This window comes from Larimichthys crocea, chromosome XIV (assembly GCF_000972845.2).
Source record: "Larimichthys crocea isolate SSNF chromosome XIV, L_crocea_2.0, whole genome shotgun sequence".
In the NCBI taxonomy this organism is placed as follows: domain Eukaryota; kingdom Metazoa; phylum Chordata; class Actinopteri; family Sciaenidae; genus Larimichthys; species Larimichthys crocea.
The window spans coordinates 13,703,200-13,725,060 of NC_040024.1; the positions used below are offsets into that span (position 1 = coordinate 13,703,200).

A 21,861-nucleotide genomic window follows, 5' to 3' on the forward strand; every position below is an offset into this window, starting at 1 on the left:
TCCTGCTCTGTCTCTTGTTCTGTCTTCGCCCTCTCCACTCGACGCCGCCTTTCGTGGGTTGTCGTTGGTCGCGCTCCGTTCCGGCTTTTTCTCTTTTTTCCTTCTCTCCCGCCCCGCCTCTTGGTCGGGCCGCTCTGCCCCGTTCCACTCCTCCCAGGCCCTGGACTGCCCTCTCCCGTCGCCTTTCTCACAAGTTCTTTCCCAGTTATGTGCTCCTTAAATACCCCTTCCCCCCCAACTCATATCATCTGGGCAACCCAGGCCCCCAAACACGTCTGTAACTTTTAAAGTGATGATTATAATGTTTACTCCTTATGTAAGCACCAAACCAACGTATGTATTTTTCTAATGCTGAGGTTTTACAGCTACTAATGTGTGTAACACTGTCTGTGTGATAAATATTGAAATATTTATATTACATTTAATCTGTGGTCTATAATAACCAATCCTGAATGTAGATGTGACATGAGGTTCTGAATAAAGAGCACTAACGTACACACGACAATAGTACAAACACACACACAACACCACACACACACACCACACCAATACACACTACAAAATATATTATATATAATAATATATATATATATATATAAATATAGATAATATAAATATCATATACATATATACATACACACACACACACACACACACATATATATATCAATGCGGCGTCTATGTATATATGTCTATGTATGTCTATGTAGTATGAGTATTCGAACGCAGCCATCAATGCCTCTGACGCGGTTAAATGACGTCATGTACGCGCCAACACAATATCCATGTGGAACTTTGTGGCTAACAGCTGATGTAGCTGTAGTTCATTCTCTGAGTCTGTCTGCCTGTCTGTCTGTCTGTCTGTCTGTCTGTCTGTCTGTCTGTCTGTCTGCACATCACGGAGGTGAAGCTCCTTTAAGACGCTCCGTTCTTCTCGCGCTTGTAAACTGAAGAGCTCTGATTGGCTGTTAAATGCCGCCGAGCTAACACACACACACACACACACAGAGCAGCAGCAGCAGCAGCAGCAGTCTCCCGTGCTCCACACATGGCTGATGACAGCGTGGACAGTGAAGCTCCCTCCCGGCAGGAGAACCATGATAAAGACGGTGAGAGCGGCCAGAAGCAGAGCAGCAACGGAGCAGCTCCAGCAGAGAGCCAGAGTCTGTCCAAGAGGCAGAGGAAGAAGCTGCTGAAGCAGCAGAAGTGGGAGGAGGAGAGGGAGCTGCGAAAGTAAGTCAGCTGAGAGAAACACAGAGCACACAGCTGTGAGAACACGTGACAAAGTCCACGCAGACATGTCACATTAAGTTTATTGTAAGTAGGTTTGCACTTTGAAGGACTTTGACTTGGTGTAGATGGCGCAGAATAAACATTAAGTCAAAAATATAGGAAGATAAAAAAAAAACAAGTATTCAAATATAAACTACAATATCTTCTAAAACAAAGGAGCTGATGTGACAGTATATGACAGTATATGACAGTATATGACTATATGACTATATGTGACTGTATATGACAGTATATGACTATATGTGACAGTCTATGACTGTATATGACGGTCTATGACTATATGACTATATGTGACAGTGTATGACAGTGTATGACAGTGTATGACAGTATATGACAGTATATGACTGTGTATGACAGTATATGACTGTGTATGACAGTATATGACTGTATATGACTGTATATGACTGTATATGACAGTATATGACAGTATACGACAGTATACGACTATATATGACAGTATACGACAGTATATGACTGTATATGACTGTATATGACAGTCTATGACTGTATAGTTCACTATATTCACAGAATGCTGTAAATGTGCAGATATACCACAGGATGAAGTGGTCCCAAATAAATAGAGACTGTGCGTTAATGTAATGCAGAAGGTCTGAAGATGCTACGATAATGTAGCATGTAGGTCTGGATGGGGAGAGGCAGAGAGTCGGTGTCAGGGGGGGCTCCGGGCCTTGTTGATGAGGCTAGCAGCAGACGGGAAGAAACTGTTCTGGTCCTGATGGACCGCAGCCTCCTGCCAGAGGGGAGTGACTCAAAGAGTTTGTGTCCGGGGTGGGAGGGATCAGCCACAATCTTTCCTGCACGCCTCAGAGTCCTGGAGGTGTACAGGCTCATGACTGTGGTTAATGAAGACATAAGTCTGAAGTCAGTTCAGACGTTTGCATTTAATCTGATTTATTTCTTCTTTGACAGCTCTTGCTCTAGTAAAACCTCACAGATCATGGACCATCTGTGGTGCACGCTGGTCTGTAGTGCTGCTGTTGTTTTTATTTTATATCCCCATCCATCAGTTATGATACTTTAAGATCTGGACACATCTATAATGATATAAAAATGGCTTTAGCAGGGTGAAAACAGGACCGACAGATGAACACACGGCATGTAAACAAAACATTAACATTATATATAAGCAACTTTATTTCGAAGTGATGGTCCAAAGTAGTAATCTGGGTCACTGTTCTAAATGAATGTCCTGTGCTTTCTGCTGCAGACAGAAACGTAAGGAGAGGAAGCAGCAGCGTCGGCTGCAGAGGCAGAATCATCATCAGGAGGAGGAGGAGGAGGGAGGAGAGGCCCAGACTGTTAGGAAACGTCCACGCAGAGAGGTGACGCCGAGCTCGCTGAGGCTGGTGGTGGACTGCAGCTTCGACGACCAAATGCTGATCAAGGTAAAGTGCTCTGGGAACCGCCACCACCTCTGTGTCTGTGCTGAGATATGAACTGAGGTGCTGACTCTCTCCTGTCGTGTATTCAGGACGTCCGGAAGCTTCACAAACAGATCCAGAGGTGCTACGCTGAGAACAGACGAGCCTTGCATCCAGTGCAGGTTAGTGGCCGCTGACTGACATAAAACCGTAGAGACGATCCCATCCGATGTCTAACCACTCCTCTCACGTCTCCAGTTTTATCTGACGAGCCTGGGAGGACAGCTGAAGCAGAGCATGGACGAAAAGGACAAAGGATGGGTGAACTGGAAGGTAAATCTGATCCTGAATGACGGTCTCCTTCTCTTCTTATGCTGATGCTTGGATATCATTTTGACGTGCTGCTGTTGTGTGCAGGACATCAGCATTAAAACAGAGCACTACAGTGAGGTCGTGGCCAAGGAGGACCTGGTGTACTTGACGTCAGACTCTCCCAACGTGCTGGAAGAGCTGGACCAAAAAAAGGCCTATGTGATCGGAGGCCTGGTGGACCACAACCACCATAAGGTGTGACTGACTTCACAGCTGCAGTGCCATGCCGGATGATGATTCCTGCTTGTTGATTTCCTCTTCACTGTCTGGGTTTTGTTCACAGGGGATCACGTTTGAGAGGGCGAAGGAGCTGGGAATCGATCACGCCCAGCTTCCTCTGAGCAGTTTTGTCAAGATGAACAGTCGGAAGGTTCTAGCAGTCAACCATGGTGAGAACCGGATGTTCTGATACCATTTCTTTTCAATACGCACCCCTGCATTTCTGTCACGTAATGCACTACTTACATGTTTATTTCTTTTATTTGTATTGGAACAACACAAAAACCAGAGGAAAAAATCTATATTCCACGCAAAACTCAAAAAATGGACTGGACAAAATGATTGCCACTCTCAATTTAATATTTGGTAGCACACCCTTTGGGGAAAAAAATAACTGAAATCAATGGCTTCTTGTAACCATCAGTGAGTTTCTTGTACTTCTGCAGTGCTCCAGATCTTTCAGATTTGATGGGTTTCTTCCTTCTAAACGCTGTTTTGAGATCTCTGTACAGGTGCACTATGGGAAGTAGCATGGTCCCATTTTGGGCCTAATAATGACACTGATCCAACATTTTTATGGGAAAATTAACTTCAGAGACCAAAACTGTTTTTTGTACCAGGCTGTAAACATGTTTATTTCTGCTGTAAAGTTGGACATTTGAACATGGGGGCTTATGGAGACTGACTCACTTCTGGAGCCAGCCTCAAGTGGCCACTCAAGGAACTGCAGTTTTTGGCACTTCTGCATGGAGGTTGCACGGAGGTTGCCACTTGGGTTACAGCTAATGTTTTAAAACACTCTATTCAGAACTGACACCTCCACAGTATGAGACCCAGTTTCAGATGTTGTTCTGTGAGGCTAATGTCAGCGTTTTTAGCACCGCCCTACTCTTTATTGGATTTGGGGATGTTTGCCAGAGATATCTTTTCATTGGTTTGTTCTCATTTATAACCCTTTCTCATGTAAAAGTGAAGCATATTGATTGAAAACACCTTCACTGAAGCATACATGTTAGCAAAGCTGACCTCCATCATGAACAACTCCTCTCATCTCCTTATGAGACTGTGGAGGTCTTAAACAGCTCCTTCAGCAACAGACTGCTACTCCACCATGTAAGAAGGAGTCTACCACAGGTCCTTTATGCCAACAGCTGGCACACTCTTCAACACCAGCACGACTTTATGACTTTCTTCAGCATGACTGTTTTTCTAGATATTTCTTACTTATGAGTATTTTCTTATCCACCTTGTGTATTGACCTGTTGTATGAAGAAGTTGGCCTTTTGCTCCCACCGTCTACTTCCGGGTTTAAACGCGTGCTTTCGCTCCTCCTGCAGTGTTCGAGATCGTTCTGGCGTACTTGGAGAAGGGCAGCTGGCAGGAGGCCTTCTTCACCGTCCTGCCTCAAAGGAAAGGAGCGGTGGCTGTCGACAAGGACGGAAAAGCAGTTCCGGAAAAAGAGGAGGAAGATTCGGAGTCTGACTCTGACCCCGACACACTGGAGCAAACTGAGAAAAGAACCTAGAACTTAGTTCAAATGGACAACTTCAGACAAAAGTTCGGACGTTTGCATATGTTGATGCGATGTTTGAAAGAGTGATGTTTCTGTTCACAAAATGTTTCTTTCAAGTTTTATGATTTTTTTTCTTATTTTTAAAATCAGCTATTTATTGAAAGTATTACTTTGTGCCTCCTGTAAACTGTAAACTCAGTTTAACATCTGACAGAAATAGAAGATTTCAGTTTTGGTACAGTTTTTTGCAGAACATAGTGACATAGATATTACACTGTGGAAAATGTGTTATACTTGACTTTTTTATTGTTTAGTTCAAAGATAAAGCTGTCAGATCTGTGCCAAATGGATTCATTTTTTAAGATTTAAAGCGGGATAAAGTCAACACAACAAAACAACATGAGTGTCACTGACTGGAGTTCCCGGAATATTTTGGAGTTTTTGAAAATGTAACCAAAAAGTGAAATTAAAAACAGATTGTAGCACTTGTAGTGGATCTCGGTGCGTTGCAACATCACATATGTACAGAAGTTCTTACAGCTCTTTTAAAGATAGTTTCTGAATATAGGCTGCATGCGTTTCTCTGTGGGTTGAATGTTTTTATACTTTCACAGTATTTGCACAGCACCAAAACTTGCTTTTATTTTTATTTTAAAAAAAAAGAGAGAAATCTCACTTTCTCAATATAGGACCTTTTTAATATTAAACCTGTTCTGAAATGAATCAGCGGTTCTGCTACCCAAACTCGACTTGCATGAATTAACATACACTGACCATATCTATATTCAAGGTTATATAGATGATGGGCCGATGTACCAGACCCATTAGTTTCGTACCTATTGCACCTTTGATGTGTGTGATAGGGTTGAGGTCAAAAGAGGAGACGGTTGACTCTGGATGTAATGGGTAATCTGCTAAGCCCCTAGCTATGAGACACTTTTAAGCACTTTTATTTTGAAAGCTATAGTTATAAATGCTGCAAAATGACACCATGAAAGATTTGTCGGTATATAATATTAATTGCAGATCGTAGTGAAGACTGCCTGTTAGATTAATAGAATTTCACTGAAGCCACAAAATTCTACTTTTTTTCATGTCGTTTGTGTGTAGTGGTGCTTTTATTTTGAAAACTATAAGTCACTTGAGTGTAGTGGTGCTTTTATTTTGAAAACTATAAGTCACTTGAGTGTAGTGGTGCTTTTATTTAGAAAAGTAAGTCATTTGAGTGTAGTGTTTCTATTTTGAAGTGTCATTTGAGTCTAGTGGTGCTTTTATTTTGAAAACTAAGTCATTTGAGTGTAGTGGTGCTTTTATTTTGAAAAGTATGTCATTTGAGTGTAGTGGTGCTTTTATTTTGAAAACAAAGTCATTTGAGTGTAGTGGTGCTTTTATTTTGAAAACTAAGTCATTTGAGTGTAGTGGTGTTTCTATTTTGAAAAGTGTCATTTGAGTGTAGTGGTGCTTTTATTTTGAAAACTAAGTCATTTGAGTGTAGTGGTGCTTCTATTTTGAAAAGTATGTCATTTGAGTGTAGTGGTGCTTCTATTTTGAAAACTAAGTCATTTGAGTGTAGTGGTGCTTTTATTTTGAAAACTAAGTCATTTGAGTGTAGTGGTGCTTTTATTTTGAAAAATTAAGTCATTCAGTGTAGCGGTGCTTTTATTTAGAAAACTAAGTCATTTGAGTGTAGTGGTGCTTTTATTTTGAAAAGTATGTCATTTGAGTGTAGTAGTGCTTTTATTTCGAAAACGGAAGTAGAGTTGTGGCTGCTGACGCCGGAACACACACACACACAGTGGTTCATTTAAATTCGGCTTGCTGTCAGTGTGTATGTAACCTCACACACGGCAGTGTCATCTCTGCTGCACACACAGGTAAGTTATTGAAACCCTCCGAAGCCTCAGCTACCTGTCTGTCTGTCTGTCTGTCTGTCAGGTGACAGCTGACGTAGTAAACTCTCGTGCTGTCATGCAGAATAGTTTAGCCGGTAACGCTCAGCTACTGTGACTGTCACATATTTCTATATATATTTATGCCTTTATGTGAAGTCATGCTGATATTATGAGGGGAAAACAGACTAATAATGTGTCTGAGAATGTTCCTCCACTTCAGTGTCTCATACTGAACGTGTGCGTTTGTAAATGTCATGTTTGACTGAGTAGCTAATGCTAACGGCGTTACGTCAGCAGGCCGAGTGAGCTGACTGGTTGTTAACGAACATGAATCAAAGTTGAGCAGACACAAACATTCATGTAGTTTTGTTCTCTGGCTGCTGACTGAAGCTCGTCAGCAGCTTCTCGTTGAGTTTTCACTGAGCTCTGTTGCACACAGTGACGTCACTCTCATACTTTGCACTTTGCAGCAGAGCTTCAGCGGGCCTGGACTAACCTGACAAGTATGTGAGGGCCCTTTAAGCTGCTCTTTATCAGCTCACCTTTCACACACATTTACCTCTCAAGGAAACAAACTATGGAAGATCACAGGCTCGTCCATTCTTCTTCACTTTGTTCAGCAGTTCTAAAGCTTGCACGTTTTTGCTGCATGTTTGATCAGATTGCTGATGAGGTTTAGTTGTGTAAGGTTTGTAAAACATGGGCCAAGAGTTCACTAACCCTTAGTCCTGCCAACCCACGTGGGCTGCAACCTTAAAAGCTAATCCTTCTCCGCACTGAATGGAAAGAGCTCAGATTGTAGACTAGACCTGTAATTAAGCCTCCTACAGGAAAAGCATAAAGTAAGTATGTCTCGCTGTCCTGCTTCTGTTATTTATTCAATGGTGTTAATATTGCTCACATTTCTTCTTTTAGATTTGTACCCGCACACAGAGGACGATGTCTGCGACTGTGAATAATCCTTTCCAACATCTAGTTGAGCCTCTGAACCCCGCGGACCCAACGCAGCAGTTTTACAATCTGTCCAAACTCGGAGACTCCAGATATGGTAACAGCCACTCTTTATGAATGAAGTCATGAACCTTTTTGTCTTTTGTTATTTGAATGGTGTATATATTCCAGAGAGGTTCACTGTCCATCTGTTCCCCAGACCGTCTGCCGTTCTCCATCCGGATCCTCCTGGAGTCTGCTGTCAGGAACTGTGATGAGTTTCTGGTGAAGCGCTCGGATGTGGAAAGCATCCTGAACTGGAAGCAGACCCAGACTCAAACTGTGGAGGTCCCATTCAGGCCAGCCCGTGTCATCCTCCAGGACTTCACGTATGTGGACAGTTTGGTTGCATTAGAACGTCACTGAGTTGCTCCATAGGTTGTTCTGTTTGAATTGTTTACTGCAATTTCTATTCATTTTCTGTTCAAATTTTTGTCCAGCTTTGTTTGTTTTTTTTGCACATCATGAGCACAGCATGCACTTTATCCTCTTGGCTTGGAGAAAACCGTCTCCATGGCATCATCATGTGGATATTTAACCACAGGTTAATCTGTTTTAAGATTAGTTTCTGTTTAAATTCTTCATTTAAACACAGCTCTCAAAAGCAGTCATGAGCTGTGTGAGCTGTAGCCTGGTACTCTGTTCATGGTGGAGAAATCACGCTCTCAGTTCAAACCAGCGTTGCGCAATTTGACACTTCAGGCGCGAGCTCAAAGTTCACTTCACGCAGATTAAAATGAAGTTAAGTATAGTGGGGGTTTTTTTTAAATGCCTTGCTTTAAAAAGTTCAAGGATCTCGGGGTGTTATCCTGTTAATGATCTCTCACCGGCTTTCCAGATGCTCCCACACTGAAAGAACAGATATCTGCTGCTCTTTTTGTCATTCACTGGTGCAGGTTCCTGTTGTCGTAATGTAGAAGAAACAGTGACAGACAGAGAGGGTCTTATGTAAAGATGCTATTGAGGTGCAGTGTGGGAACTGTAGGATGCAGTGTTTGACCCACACTGAATGCTAAATATACTGCTGTGGACGGGGGACAAAACATATTTTAGTCATCTATAGAAATCAGTATTGGCACTGCACCATGTGGACTGTGGCTTAACTGGTGATGGTGATGGTGAGTGGTCTGACATGCTGTCTCTCTCCGTGTAGCGGTGTCCCTGCCGTGGTGGACTTTGCTGCCATGCGGGATGCGGTGATGAAACTGGGCGGTGACCCAGAGAAGATTAATCCCGTGTGCCCCGCTGACCTCGTCATCGATCATTCCATCCAAGTGGACTTTAACAGGAAGTAAGACCACATTCGTCAAACTCGTTATTCTCCATCCACGTCTCTCTCTGCACTCTTAACACACTGGCTCTTTTCCCTTCAGGTCTGACAGCCTGCAGAAAAACCAGGACTTGGAGTTTGACCGCAACAGAGAGAGATTTCAGTTCCTAAAGGTGTGACATTTGAACAAACCCTGTGTGAGGTCTGTGTGTCTCATATGAAGGTAACCAACCCTTAAACATGTTGTCTGTCCTTCCCAGTGGGGCTCTCAAGCCTTCAGGAACATGCGAATCATTCCTCCTGGCTCAGGCATTGTTCATCAGGTCAACCTGGAGTACTTGGCTAGAGTGGTGTTCAACTATGATGGCTATTTCTACCCCGATAGCTTGGTGGGAACCGACTCCCACACCACCATGATCGATGGACTGGGAGTCCTGGGCTGGGGTAAGACGGTGTCTCATTGTAAATGCTGATCAGTCAAAAAAATGGAACCTAGTACATCCTGTGTGTTTACATCACATCGAGGGTGTCTAGCGAGCAGTGTACAGGAGTGCTGCTTGGATGGATACACTGTTTGTTAAGCAAAAACACTTCCCCCGAGGGCACAATTAGATTAAACGGAGCAAACGTGTTCATCAGCAAGCTTCAGGCGTGTTTACAGGTGAATGTTTGAACTTTGCACAGAGTGAGGCTCTCGCTTCCTGCTTCCTGTCTTCGAATGCTTCTCAGCCTGTTTAGGGTCGCAAACCCCCCCCAGAATAATCATGTGTTCACAAACAGTTGAGTTATCGTCCCCTGTAGGGATACTTTGGTTTTTAAAACAGATGAGACAATCAGAATGACGGCATCCACGATCTCCCTCGCTCTCCTTCTCCTGTGTGACACAGCTCTGCTGCAGACACACACACACACAGAAATATGGAGACGTTAACTGGTATTTACATTGAAACACAGTGTTTATTTTACAGGTCAGGGTTCAGGTAAAACAACAGTAAATACACCTGGTTGGTTTGTGTGGTTGATTCATGTTTGTTTGTGTGTGTAGTAAGGAGTACTAGGTGTCTGTGTGGGGGGAAAAGAGAAGGAAAAGCATGATACACAGCACACTGATAGTGAAACTAAATATTAGAGGAAATATATACATCTATCCATTATCTGTAACTGGTTATCCTCATCAGGGTCATGGTGGGTTGGAGCCCATCCAAGCTGACTTTGGGGAGAGGCGGGGTACACCCTAGACAAGTCACCAGTTTAACACAGGGCACATAGAGACAAACAACCATTCACACTCACATTCACACCTACGGACAGTTTAGAGTCACCAATGAAGGTGTTAAGGTTCATGTCTTTGGACTGTGGGAAGAAGCTGGAGTACCCAGAGAGAACATGCCGAGGTTCAAACCAGGAACCTTCCTGCTGCAAGGTGACAGTGCTAACCACTGCACATATTAGAGGAAATGTCAAACGTATTTTAAATGACATTCCACTGATCTCATAGTTTTTGTTAGATTTTATAAAGATAAGATAAAAAGATAAAATAAAAGAAAATATATATTTCAGAGACTCCTCCATGTGCCACTAGAGGGAGACTGTGTACCACCAGTGTACCATAGTCTGCTCTACAGAAATGATCCCATTCAGTGTGTTAGGGTTGGAAAATTATGACATCCATTGTCATCTGTCAGTGATGTTGTCATAGCACTGCGGTATGTTTGCAGAGTTGTTTTATGGAGGTATTGGATTCTGAAGCACTTTAAGGATGAATTTGATGTATTTGTGAACTTCGCAGATGAACTCCGATTCCTGTTGATTGATTCCAGTGTAAAGATTTCACAATGAATTTTCCAAGGAGACTCCAATGTGCTTTCTCTCCCAGCTTCTCTACAGCGTCAACAGTGTTCAACACTAGTTAACGTTAGCTTATGTATGCATGTAGCAATATAATTACACATGCAGTGATTGAGAAGTTTATTCATATTGGCCACATTCTTGCCAAACAACACCTTGCTGGAATGGATCATGAAGTTCTCAATAAGATTTGTCATGTGACCTTCAGGTGTGGGTGGAATTGAGGCGGAGGCTGTAATGCTGGGTCAGCCGATAAGCATGGTACTGCCTGAGGTGGTGGGATACAAGCTGTCTGGAACCCCCGACAAGCTCATTACCTCCACTGACATCGTCCTCACTGTTACTAAGGTAATTAGAGTCAGTTTAGGACCATTTACCAACGTCACATTCACAGTAAAATAACCAAAAATAAGACCCATACAGAGAATGTTTGACTGACTTTGGGTCATCATGTGTTGTGTTTAGCATTTCTGACTTTGTCCCTTTCCCCCCTGTGCTCTCAGCACCTCCGTCAGGTGGGTGTCGTGGGGAAGTTTGTGGAGTTTTTCGGCCCCGGTGTTGCTCAGCTGTCCATCGCCGATCGTGCCACTATCGCCAACATGTGTCCAGAGTACGGAGCCACAGCGGCTTTCTTCCCCGTGGACAACGTCAGTATTCAGTACCTCGAGCAGACTGGTGAGTGGCAATGTTTTCAGGTGCTTAACACCAGCTCCTAACAGACTTGAGATTTGGACTGATTTATCTAAATAAATGATTTTCGTGGTTTGTTTGTTCATATTCAGGGCGAGAAGCAGAAAAGGTGGCCTACATTCAAAAGTACCTGAAGGCAGTGTCCATGTTCAGAGACTACGATGATGTCTCTCAGGATCCAGAGTTCACTCAGGTGGGTCTCTGCATTTTATGTTCTCGATTCTTGAGCACATAAAAGAAAACTTCCTGATTATAACAATACAATCACACACCTGGGTGTCTCTCTTTAGCAGTAAGTTGGTTCATGAGACTGAACACAAATATAAATCTGTCAGGTTGTAGAGCTGGATCTGAACACAGTGGTTCCGTGCTGCAGCGGTCCAAAAAGACCCCAGGACAGAATTCCTGTGTCCGACATGAAATCAGACTTTGAAACCTGCCTGGGAGCAAAGGTACGTAAGGATGTTTACCGTGCATCACATTTAAAGAATGAAGGATTCAAAGGTTTATTTGTTACAGACACAAAGAACATCTGTAGTTCTTGAGCTACATCTGTAGCTAGCATCAAATGTCTGTTCAGAATCATCAGATAGTTTAAATCCAAATATGGCCACTTTTGTTTATATTGGTGCTTTCTGGTTAGACAATAATTCATATTCAAACTTTTTTTATACAAAATAATGTTAACATCTTACGGAAACACATTATTGCCATGCGAAGAAAAGAAAATGGACCAGTGTTACGTTATAACGTGAACGTTCCATGTTATAACAACATAGAAACTTCTGACTTAATAAGAAAAGTCCTTTGTTATGACGTAAACTTAAATATTGCTAAAGGTCCAGTGTTCAAGATTTGGCTTTATTTGTAGACATACATACATGGAATATAATATTTATAACTATGTTTTCATGCATGTAGAATCACTTGAAAATAAGAATCTTTTTTATTTTTGTTACTTAAAAATTCTTTTTAAATTTTATATCTACAGTGGGAGCCGGTCCTCTTTATGGAGGCCTCCATTTTGAAACATCATGTTTCTACAGTAGCCCAGAACAGACAAACTAAATAGTGACTGTAAACAGGGTGCTTAAAATGTTGTTTCTACTTTACACCAGGAAGGTGAGGGTGATGTGAGGAGATTGCAATGCAGAGATTACACCACTAGACACTGAACCTTTTAAGTTATTATAACAATAACTTAATGTGACATTGTAACAATACACTAGTTTGATAGTCATGTAATAATACAGGCACAATCATAGTGAAATATATTAAAATATAATTTATTTTCAGAATGAGTGAAAATATCTTGTATTTTTCTTTCTTTTCTCAAACCTAAGGTATCTTAAAAGTTTTGGAATGATTATGAGAAATCAAATTATTAATAAAGGTGTCAAAACAATTCAAACAATGCCCTGTGCTTTTGCTGAGTGATGGCTTGAGCTTCTGTGACTCTTGCTATACATTTCAGGGCATTGATTTTACTCATTTTCTTTTGTTTTGGGACATTTGCAGCAAGGGTTCAAGGGCTTCCAGGTGGCTCCTGAGCATCACAACACTTCAGTCAGCTTCCAGTTTAACGAGAGAGAGTACACGTTAAACCACGGGTCAGTGGTCATCGCTGCTATCACCAGCTGCACCAACACCAGCAACCCGTCTGTCATGCTGGGAGCAGGTGGGTGTAGAGTCAGGGTGGAGACTGATTATGATGCACTGTTATGTGACACAGTTGTTGAAGGTAGACACTCTTCCTCCAGGACTCCTCGCTAAGAAGGCGATAGAGTGCGGCTTGAGCGTGAAGCCGTACATAAAGACCAGCCTGTCACCCGGCAGTGGAGTGGTCACCTACTACCTAAAGGAGAGCGGCGTCATGGACTACCTCTCTCAGCTGGGGTGAGCTGTTCATGCTGTTGTCTTTTGTTATGGTTCAACTCATGAAGGGAAGGACAGACATTATTTCTGACTGTTTTACTCACATTTCAACTTCAGATGAAGTCAGCAGAGTGACATGCTGTGTCATAGATACAGCTCATAAATACATAGACACTATGTAATTATATAGGTACCAATATTACCACGAAGCAGTCCTATTCACTGATTTGTACCTGCAGTGACCTGCAGTGTCTGAATACACACATAGGATATTAAAGATTTTCTCAAGCCTTTGAACCACAGTTAAGAAACTGTGCTGAAAAGCAGTGGTGACATCCACTGTCTGACCTTGTTATTGCAAGTCAGAGCCTAAGTGTTCCCATTGCTATTATTAATAATCTGATCAATTCCACTTTGTGCAGCCTTGTGGCGAATCTAGATCACTCACACTCAATCACGAACTAACTAACCGATCAAGGAAGCGGTTGACAAGCAAAATGAGAGTCTGGTTTTAAAAAAAAAAAAGGTTCATCTCTGTAAGGATTATTTCCGTGACATTGTCAGACATTTAGAATAACTTTCTTTTAGTGGACGTTCTATGACAGGCACATTTTCACCAGGGGATTACATTGCAGCCCGTTTCACAGATGCTGCCTAAGGTGATCTAATGTTCTTCTTTAAACAAAGCATCAGCCCTGATGCTGATCTTTGAGATCAGATTGGGACATCCCCGTTTGGAAAGATCAAATCTGTGTTCACTCAAAATGACCACGTTAAAGCTAAATGTATGTCGTCACATCGCCCAGCATTTTACCCAACAAGTACTTTCAGTCTAGCTGAAGAAATTGCAGAATAACCATACTAAATATGTGTCAAAGTTAATATGAAGCTCTTTCTAGATCATTTCCTACCTTTGTAAACAATCATTTTGTCTTTCTTGTTAGCTTTGAGGTTGTTGGCTATGGTTGCATGACCTGTATAGGCAACAGCGGTCCTCTCCCAGAGCCGGTGGTGGAGGCCATAACTCAGGTACCAAGAGGCTGTTTGTCCCTGCTGTATCATTTCACGTCTTCAGGCACTCATTAGCACTTCTTCTTTTCTTCTCTCTCTTCCCAGCATTCACACAAACGCACACGCACACACACACACACACGCACACACACACACACACACACACGAACACACATACACACACGCTTACATGTCCTGTGCTAACAGGACTATTGTAGACACTTAACCTACCTTTGCTTTCTTTATTGTTATTTGCTTCTCTTGTTTCTCTTTTCATTTTAGAACAATGAGGATAAACAATAATACAGTTGAAAATATAAATACATGCAGTATTTTCCCCCGTACTTCAAACTCTAGGTCTTTACATTGATTTGTGTTGCAGGGTGATCTGGTCGCTGCAGGCATCCTATCAGGAAACAGAAACTTTGAAGGGAGAGTCCACCCCAACACCAGAGCAAACTACCTGGCTTCCCCACCACTCGTCATCGCCTACGCAATAGCCGGTACAGTGAGGATAGATTTTAAGAGCGAGCCAATCGGTGAGTAGAACTGCACAGATGTGCTGCTTATCTGGCCCAATGCTCAGCTGCTTTAACACTTTTAATGACGCCCATGTCTATAAAACACTATAAACATTATAGTGCGTTTATAGCAATAGTTGTAAGCACTTATCATTAATGCTCATAATGCTTTATAACAATAATAACATAGCATTTTATAATAATAATAAATAAATTATATGCACAATAACAGTGATGTATTATAAAATTATTCTTTGTGTTAATAATGTGTTACAACTATGAACTATTATGATACTTATAAGTCATAATAAAATACTTTGTTATGATTATTGTTATAAAGCATTATTAATATTTTGTTGTGCTTATTAATACATAATTATACATTTCTATAAGCACAAAAAATAAGTGTTTATAATGCATTATAAACACACTTATACTTACTGGCATTTCTTTAAGTCCCGCTGAGCAGGATCACATTTTGAGCAGGGAGAATTGGTCTGTAAGTCAAGTCTAACAGCTCAGGGCTAAATGGGAACTGCCCTGAAAAAGGTTCTAAAGTCATCAGGTTGCATTGTGGGTAATCTATGCCCCAGATTCTAAGGAAGGAAGAAGAATGCACGGACGGAAAAAAGATGATAGTAATCCACTTTTTCTGTATTTTCTGTTTATTATCAGCTTTGAAAGATTGTTTTGTCTCTTGTCATGAATTGTGCCTCTGTTGTGGTTAAGAGATCTTTCAGCCAACTTAGCATAGCTAGCTATGAGAGTTACTTAAGACATTTATCGCTGATTAACAGTAACAGCATACAGCAGACGCTCAGAGAAGGCATCAGTAACTGCTCATGGCTGGTCAGTAGCACAAGAGGTATGTACGTAACTATGCATGCTAGTTTCACTTAGTGATTACGGCCTGTCGGGGTACCCACAATCCCTGACACCTGTCATCACACACCACGGAGACCTCACAGAAACAGGGTGTGTTTACTCTTGAATCAATCCAGATATTGCTGTAAGAATCAGTTTGTGGTGAGTTTGACAAAGAACTAATCTGTGATCTGGTTAGACCACATTATGGTGAAAGCCAGCAGTTGCAAGTTGGGGCCAAATGTTGAATCTGTTAGACTGCAGTGTGTCTTTGGATTTAAAGTTTATATATTTTCACAGTCAACATTGTTTATAATATGATATGACATTTAAAAAGCTTCTGGCACTAACCAGTGACTATTAGACTGACTCATGGGTAATCTGAATGTCAGTTCAAGTTCATAGGACATAGAAACAATCTGGTGGTTTGAGTGGATGGCAGTTGCTTATCTTCAGTGCCAGCTCTTCTTCTCCACTTTCTTGCAATACTTGCCTTGATTGCAGAGTTGTTGCTTTGTGCCAGAAGGGCCCTGTTTGACCCTGTGCCAACATCCGCCTTGTCCTTGTTGCACCTTCCCAATAATGTCAGCATGCATGAGTAGCCTGCTAAACTGAACTGGACTGTTTCCTTCTCCTGCTGCCGCAGTACTTGGTGTGGTTGCCCGGATAACTTCGTCCCTGGATTCCGAAAGAGTCAATCTCACCTTACCACAGTCGAATTCTTCAGTCAGCCCCTTGGAGAGGAAGTTCCAGGCCTCCTTTGTTATACAAGTAGATGCTACATAGAGAGCTTAGCAGTCCCAGCCACTTGTTAATGAAGGAACTGACCGTCCTCCAGTTTTTCAACTTGAGTGATGGAAACCTCAAGTACAGTTGGCGTCCATGACAACGGAGGGAGCAAACCGAACTGTAGATGCCACCTTGAGGTTTCCTAGCAGCAAGGTTTTGTCGATCTTAAAGGGATAGTTCAGGTATTGTTAGGAAGTGTACCTGGCGACATCACTGAAGCTACCTTCATCCTTTGTTTCCTTCGTAGCTGTTAACTCTGAAGGCAGAGAGATTTTCCTGCATGATATCTGGCCCACACGGGAGGAGATCCAGGCTGTGGAGAGATCCTTTGTCATCCCGTCAATGTTCAAAGAAGTCTACGAAAAGATTGAGGTAGCATGACCTCCAGTCTGTTGGTTAGAAGAAGAAGCATTCCAGCATTGTAATGGACAAATATGATTGACATCAATCTTTTGTGTTGTTGCAGAAAGTGAATGAACGCTGGAACTCTCTGGTTGCTCCCTCTGACAAGCTGTACACGTGGGACCCCAATTCAACCTACATCAAGTCCCCGCCGTTCTTTGATGGTTTGGTAAATACACAAATCAGAATATAATCCTCAAACAAACAAAACTATCGTTGTTTCTACCACTGCCAGCAGACGGAAGTGCAAGGCTGCTGTTATTGAAATGAAATCATAATATCTGATAGATCGTTTGATTTTATATTTGTCAGCTTATGATGAATGTGAGCAAAACGTTTTAAAATCCAGTTTTAATCTTAATGTAAAACAAAAATGCTAAAAAATAAACTAATTTCTATGTAAGTGTGAAAACCAGGAAATGTAAATTTGTGGGTTTTTTTCATAATTCATATTCTAGTAGCTTAACTTTAAAACCACAGCGACAAATCAATAATAAATCATTCATGCCTGTGCATATAATGGCAAGTGTCTAAGTTTGCTACAAGTTCCGCCTCAAGTCTGAAAATAATTTTGGTTCATTCTGAAACTGTGGCTGGACAAATTGAACTATGGCGCCACAGTTTAGGTGTTATACTTCAGAGTACACATTATGTTTATAAAGTTAAAATGTCAGATTTTAATAAAATGATTTAATTTGAACTTCCATACATTTACTAACTTACAACTACTGGAGATTAATCATACAGTGTTTACGCATTATTATTTTTTTGGCCGTGGCTACGCTGTCTTATCATTGTATTGTGTCGTCTTTATTCAGACCATGCAGCTACAGCCGCCCAAGTCCATAAATGAGGCCTACGTGCTGCTGAACCTGGGAGACTCGGTCACCACGGACCACATTTCTCCTGCAGGGAACATCGCCAGGACAAGCTCTGCAGCACGCTACCTGACCAGCAGAGGGTGAGCAAACACTGACTTTAGTTAATATAATTTATAATCCAACGGACAGGAAATGCTCTTTTATCTCCTGCCTGAAAATCAGTTATGATATGAACTATATAAAATATATGAATTCATTTAACAATCAATCAATAGAGAGCCACAGCAGATGAAATGATTCTGAATCTAAACTGTCCTTAAAAGCTCTCTGCTTCACCATCGTGTGTTCACAGTCTGACACCTCGTGACTACAACTCGTACGGCTCACGGCGAGGTAACGACGCCGTCATGGCCAGAGGGACGTTTGCCAACATCCGCCTCTTTAACAAGTTCCTCAACAAGCAGGCACCACAAACCATCCACCTGCCAACTGGAGAAACGGTCAGCATATGCAGCCCCCCTCTGTGACTTCAGAGCAGTCATTCTTTCATCTCAATATGCATGGACAGACTAACTCCTGTGTCTCTTTGTCTCAGCTGGACGTGTTCGATGCTGCAGAGAGGTACGAGCAGTCTGGAATCCCTCTGGTGGTTCTGGCAGGGAAGGAGTACGGCTCAGGCAGCTCCAGAGACTGGGCAGCAAAGGGTCCCTTCCTGCTGGTGAGGATCACTTCTCAGTACCCAGGAAAAGAAAACGCATAATCATGTTACGTAAACGATACGGAGCTAGACTGTCTGCCAGTGGAGAGGTGATTCACAGCGTGGGCCCCAAAAAAAAGACATAAACACAAGTCTCAGACCACATAATAGCACCCCACGCAGGCAGGAGAGAACAACATCAGTCAGCACTGCGCAGCACAGAAGAAGCAAACATTCAAACACAATGAGCAGCTAAGAAAAGCAGCTAGTTTTGTACTCGGGTGACAGCTGACTGTGTTCAGTACATGTTATTTGCTGGGTCACAGTTATGTTAAGCAAGTCTTTGTAAACGTTACCATGCCAACAGAGCTCTTCATCAAATGAAGGCAGCTTTCATACAATCCAGTCTTAAAGACCTGTTTAGACATCAGCACTCCACAACAACAGTGCTGACTCAAGTTTGTGAGAGTGAGAAGTTTGTTCTGAAATCATCATACATTATTTTTTTTGTATTGTTGTTGAGGATTAAATCGTCTTACTCGGTTAAAGACCAGGTACATCTTCCACTGGACGCAGACTCGCTGTGTTGCATGTGCACCGCGGTCTCCGCAATGTTACGCAGCCGTTCTAGTCAGTGTATCAAACCCCACCGGCTCCGCCGCGGTCCAGTTCAGAAGCATCCCAGAAGCAGGCCTCCGCTCGGCTGCCAGCATCCCGCGTCAACTTAGGAAGTCAGACACAGCAGCATAGAGAATCTGGTGGATTTTCAAAATAAAACACCCTGTGCAAACTGCTGCTCGTAAAAACAGACAAAAGAGTATGAGTAGCATATTTACACATGTAGAAGCATATTTAGAAGCACATAAACCAGAAAAATTACCAATCTGAGCAAGCAAACAAAGTCTGGCAGGCTAAACACTTCTGAAACGCTCCTGGTGGAGTTTGTCGTGTGCAGGACAGACCAAAACAGTGCTGCAGCAGCCGTGACGTGACAGATAATTCTCCTTCACCAACTTTCACTCGTTGTGTTCTGCATGTTGTTACAAAGAAGTTACATGAATGTAGAAAGTATCTTCTCCTTCCTGCTGGAGGCAGCTATGTTAGAAAATATTTGTGGACGTGGTTGCGAGCTGTCAGAAAAAGTTTCCCACTTCTAAACTAAAAGTGAACGCTGAGTCATGCTGCAGAAAGCTCTCCAGTCATTCTTTTGTTCTTCTGTAGTGTCATCAACATATAAACATTTTCCATTTCTCCTCCTGAGGTATCAGTCTCCTCTTTGTAATGTCTTCTGTAAAGTAACCAAAATACAACACTACAGTTGATGTTTAGATGATTTCATAGTCCAGAATCTTAGCCATATGGACACTTTAAGGACATAACTAAAACATGTGGTCCACACTGACTTCCCCACTGTGTCTCCAACATGGATGCATGTTTGCTCGTCTTTGTTTTCCATTCCAACAGATGTTTCATATCGTAGGGTAAAAGGGAAGTCGAAGAGCCTTTGGAAAATTAAAGTAAATATAGTTATACACTCATCGGGATTGCTGAGTCGGCATCACTTCACTTAAATGTGCAACTTCGTCTGAAAAAAAGCTCCAAAAGTTTTAGGCTGATCTTTGTGTTTGTGTGTTCAGGGTATTAAGGCAGTCATAGCGGAGAGCTATGAGAGGATCCACCGCAGTAACCTGGTCGGGATGGGAGTGATTCCTCTGGAGTATCTACCAGGAGACACCGCCGACAGCCTGGGACTGACCGGCCGAGAGCGCTACACCATCGTCATCCCCAAGGAGCTCACACCCAGGATGATTGTGGACGTGAAGGTACGTTAAGGACACGGTCTCATAGAACAGGGACGCCTTTCCCACTTTGAAGGTAACGTAAAACTTCCTGTTGTCTCTCTCTGTCCTCTTACAGCTCGACACGGGGAAAACTTTCCAGGTGAGGATGAGATTCGACACCGATGTGGAGCTGGCGTATTTCCACCACGGAGGCATCCTCAACTACATGATCCGCAAGATGTCCGAAAACTAACCATGCCAAGTACAGCGGCAGGAGGAGAGCAACACGTGTCAATTTTCTAATTCTCAGACATGACGTCACTGTAGTGAGCTCATGTAACGGTTGTCAGGCGACACAATACTGTCCAAAAAGAATCCAGTCATTGTCCAAGTTTGAAGTTAGCACAGTGCTACTACTTGTAATTACATACCAGACCTAGAGTATATTTGAGATGTGAATATTTAGTTGATGATGATACTTGAAGGCAAAGAATTATTCCACTTTATTCCGACTTGGGTCTCAGTTTTTAACATCTAGGTTTGTTACAACAGCTACGGCAGAGGTCGTTTAATTTTATACTGATCAGCAGGGGGCAGTAACGTGCCAAGCAGTGTGCCAATAAAGACAGGAGGAAGAAGAAGGAGCTGCAGGTTTGAGGAAGGAAGGAAGTACTTTTATCTTTGTTAGAACCGAAACTTTGTTTACAAGAAAACACAACAGAGTTCCTTTAACACTCTGTGTTTGACACAGAGAAGTTGTTCTGAAGAAGCTAAAACCAAACCCTGATCGAAGATCTGCTCAGTTCTTGTGGACTTTGAGCACCAGCGGGATCTGCTAAGCACTGAGGTATATGTTAATCATAAACAGATGAAGTTCTGGACCCGAGTTTCCAAGTGACCCGTGTTGTAATAAAGCAGAATAAATCTTTAAACTCAAAGGGTTGTGTTGAGATTCAAAGGTCGTCCTTGTGCCCAACACGGATGAGATTTCCTCAAAGTTAAGATCACTGTAAAACATTCCAAACTGTATCGTAAATCTGCTTTTGTCAGTGTGTCAAGTTCACGTCATTGACTGCCTTAATGACTTTGTGTGTGTACGTCATAATTTAAACGTTTTTCTTCTTCCTCTTTATCCTAAAACATCTTTTTGATTGTGAAGACTAAAAAAAATCACATTTTTGTTAAACTTACAACACTCATCCTGAATGCAATAAACCACAGATGACTAAAAAATAAATATTTTTTTCTTTTTGGAATCTTTCTCCTGTCATTAATTATATTTTCTGCCTCAGCTTTGAAGCACATTGTCATCAGGGACCTCTTAGCATCGCTCTAAACTTCAAACAAGATGCCTTTCTTTTCTTGTCTTTGGAGAATACTCGACTTAAAATAGCCCCAACGAGCTCTTAAAGTCCAGGAATAGGCTGCAGGCTGTTTGTACCCGGCTGACGTTGAATCGTGAAACAGAAGAGAGTGAGTTCTCAAGCCGCGCTCTCGACAATACTGTTCTTTTTCCAAACAGTTGACACGAGGAGAGAAATGAGAGCTTTGTGGTCAGCTGGTGTTTCTCTGAGCTACCTTCACACTGTGAGGGGAACACTCTATGTAGTCCTCGTTTCACCAGCTGCAGG

At 42.2% G+C, this 21,861-nt stretch overlaps 2 protein-coding genes across 4 annotated transcripts; both read left to right on the top strand.

Annotated features, from left to right (window-relative positions):
• Positions 1 to 750: 750 nt before the first annotated feature.
• On the top strand, positions 751 to 5,426 carry trmt10a (tRNA methyltransferase 10A). The gene is made up of 7 exons (XM_010748121.3): positions 751 to 1,233; positions 2,522 to 2,699; positions 2,786 to 2,857; positions 2,934 to 3,008; positions 3,093 to 3,242; positions 3,331 to 3,436; positions 4,604 to 5,426. Exons 1-7 carry the CDS (start codon positions 1,049 to 1,051, stop codon positions 4,789 to 4,791), a joined length of 954 nt encoding a protein of 317 aa, XP_010746423.3. The 5' UTR covers positions 751 to 1,048; the 3' UTR covers positions 4,792 to 5,426.
• A 1,106-nt stretch (positions 5,427 to 6,532) lies between these two features.
• Positions 6,533 to 21,467, top strand: aco1 (aconitase 1, soluble). Of its 3 annotated transcripts, XM_019261140.2 has the most exons (22): positions 6,533 to 6,653; positions 7,142 to 7,174; positions 7,587 to 7,719; positions 7,822 to 7,990; positions 8,815 to 8,952; positions 9,035 to 9,104; positions 9,192 to 9,375; positions 10,988 to 11,127; positions 11,283 to 11,454; positions 11,562 to 11,662; positions 11,805 to 11,921; positions 12,988 to 13,147; positions 13,230 to 13,365; positions 14,289 to 14,373; positions 14,738 to 14,894; positions 16,777 to 16,901; positions 16,996 to 17,100; positions 17,750 to 17,892; positions 18,105 to 18,252; positions 18,348 to 18,470; positions 20,087 to 20,272; positions 20,367 to 21,467. In XM_019261140.2, exons 3-22 carry the CDS (start codon positions 7,611 to 7,613, stop codon positions 20,481 to 20,483), a joined length of 2,685 nt encoding a protein of 894 aa, XP_019116685.2. In that variant the 5' UTR covers positions 6,533 to 6,653; positions 7,142 to 7,174; positions 7,587 to 7,610; the 3' UTR covers positions 20,484 to 21,467. The 3 variants fall into 3 exon arrangements, with proteins under 3 accessions (XP_019116685.2, XP_010746424.2, XP_010746425.2); XM_010748122.3 differs by lacking the exon at positions 7,142 to 7,174; XM_010748123.3 differs by lacking the exons at positions 6,533 to 6,653; positions 7,142 to 7,174 and adding an exon at positions 7,279 to 7,513.
• Positions 21,468 to 21,861: the final 394 nt, after the last annotated feature.